The sequence below is a fragment of the Limulus polyphemus genome, unplaced genomic scaffold (assembly GCF_000517525.1).
Source record: "Limulus polyphemus unplaced genomic scaffold, Limulus_polyphemus-2.1.2 Scaffold24, whole genome shotgun sequence".
Classification (NCBI taxonomy): Eukaryota; Metazoa; Arthropoda; class Merostomata; order Xiphosura; family Limulidae; genus Limulus; species Limulus polyphemus.
Window position 1 is genome coordinate 1,001,118 of NW_013665634.1, and position 2,408 is coordinate 1,003,525.

The following is a 2,408-nucleotide window of genomic DNA, read 5'->3' on the forward strand; positions in this document are numbered from 1 at the left end:
CCTTGTTAAATGCTTTCTGAAAATCCAGATACACCAAATCTACACCCTTACCCTCATCTACATTAGCAGCAAATGAGTACACAGTTCATAACTAGAAGAAATAATTGTTTGCTTTACTTTTTTATTTTCTGTTCTATGTTTTAAGAAAAATAAGTTTAAGAGCTTATTTGTAAATAGTAATAATGTATATATATACATAATGTATTATAACTGAAATGTGACTGTATTTTACAAAATACTAGTCCACTAACACACAGTCAATACAGATCACTAAAGGCCAGTTTTATATTCTTGGATACAGTAACAGGATTGCACATGTACTACATCATTGCAACTTCTGTAATATAAGCCAGGCACATCTGAAAGATCAATATAATAAAAATAATATATATACATATAAATGTATAATGTTATGAGATTTAAACTATTTAGACTAAACACCAATACAGAGACGCAGTAGTGAAAACCGATAAAATATTAAGTTTTTCTATAAAAAAAACATTAGATAATTATCTGAAGGTTATATTTTCCATGTGAAATTAGAAAATTTTCTGATGCATAAAAGTATTTTTAATCTTAAAATCAAAATTACTTGCATGTTGGATAGTCAACATTCAAAAAAGAAAAAAGGCATGAGAAAAATATTACTTAAGAAATCTTAAAACTTAATAAAAAAAAATCTGATATTTTGTGTATGAAAGCCTTGTAAAGTTTACTGATAATATGCGAAATTCCATGAAGATACATTTACTAATTTAAAAGTTATGGCATGGAAAGTACAACAAACACAAAATGATGAGGTCAATCCCAGGGACTGAGCCCATGCTGAGAGTTAATATTATGTATGTGATGTTAAGTGTCTGTAGATCTATTCAGAAACATAAATAATGACACTCCACCATTTATAGCACTATCAGTCATGACAACACCTCACATTTCGCCTAAAGTTCAGTCCTGTATATGGAGTTACACTGTAAAGTTACAGTTACAAGATACAGTACCACCCTTTTTCTAATCTGTAGATATGGAAACAGTTAATAATGAAGAGCAACTAATATCCAACTTTCTGAACACCACAGATTGGTTCTTAAAAATTAAATTAAATTTATTTATTTAATTTAATAGAAACTAATCAAGAAATTCAGTGAAAATTAACTGACGCAAAACCCTCATGTCGAATACAAAGGCAGACAATATTACTGCGTCAAACAGGCTGCATTCAATTACCAAGGCAGCCTTATGCAGATAATTAAATTCGTTAATGGTAGTGAATACCAGAACTCTAGCTAATCTGAGAATAACGATAAAGTTTAACTTCACGTCTTACAATACAAGTTACAGTTACACACTGTTTCGATGCTAGGCCTAAATTAAGCCGCAACAGGGTAAGGGTTACGAGCTAGGTTAATGATCAACATCTTTAAATTTTAAAAAGTGTGTTCTCCTACCTTTAAACCGGTTCCTAATACAATTACGTCGTACTCTTCATCCATATTTGCAAAATGAAGACTGAAACTTAACTGTAATAAAAAAATTACCAATAACTTTTATACCGGTATCCCCAGATTTCCACCCACTAATACTTCCCACACCTCAACGTAACACTTTCAACCGCTGAGTCGCTAACCAAACCAATGTTTGCTCGACTGTAATTCAGCTGTTGTGTGGCTTGAAAGTTGCAGATTATTCGACATCCGCTAAAACATATAGTTCCAAACATCGGAATTACTTTATAATAATAGTCGTAAGAAATAATAAGCATAATTAAATATGTTGCATTAAAGGATGTTTTAATTTTAATTTTCTATTTTCTTATTAAACTTGTTTTAGTATCTTCAATATTAATATACGTACGAAGACAAATGTAAGTTGAAAACGTTGTCGCATGAGGCTTGTGAGCAACTACCTTTCATGTACATGTAAAAACTAAGATTTACTTTAATTGTACACACACACATATATGTGTATATATATTTGTATATCAATATATGTGTTTAGGTGTGTGTGTGTGTGTGTTAAAGCTAGTTGATAGGTCTTTAAAGTAAGTGTTTTATATTTGTTTGTTTTCTCCAGAAACAGTATAACCGTACCTGATACATGAAACTACGGTAAGTATATCCACTTGAAATATATAAGAAAAATTCTAGGTTTGCTAATATAAATACGTGACCAAGCGTGATGATTCAGAACACTAGTATTTAACAATCGTACTTTCCAAACTTGTGTAAACGACATGGGAAATTGTTTTGTGTTACAATGTTTCATTGTTGTTAACAGATTAGGTCTAGAATTCTTAGCTCCAATCTCCGTGTCACATTCTATTGCTTTTAGACATATATGAAGTTTTTGTACTATTTTCAGCCAGAAATGCATACAGAAGTAAAAAGTTATTTATGTGGTTAATTTTA

At 30.5% G+C, this 2,408-nt stretch overlaps 1 protein-coding gene across 1 annotated transcript in view; it reads right to left on the reverse strand.

Moving 5' to 3' along the window:
- Positions 1-1,640, reverse strand: part of LOC106458841 (rab GDP dissociation inhibitor beta-like) — a 22,975-nt gene extending 21,335 nt beyond the window's left edge. The window contains exon 1 of the mRNA XM_013918398.2: positions 1,449-1,640. Coding sequence (XP_013773852.1) covers positions 1,449-1,493 — 45 coding nt within the window. The 5' untranslated portion in view covers positions 1,494-1,640. The remainder of the gene's footprint in view (positions 1-1,448) is intronic.
- Between the last annotated feature and the right edge of the window lie 768 nt (positions 1,641-2,408).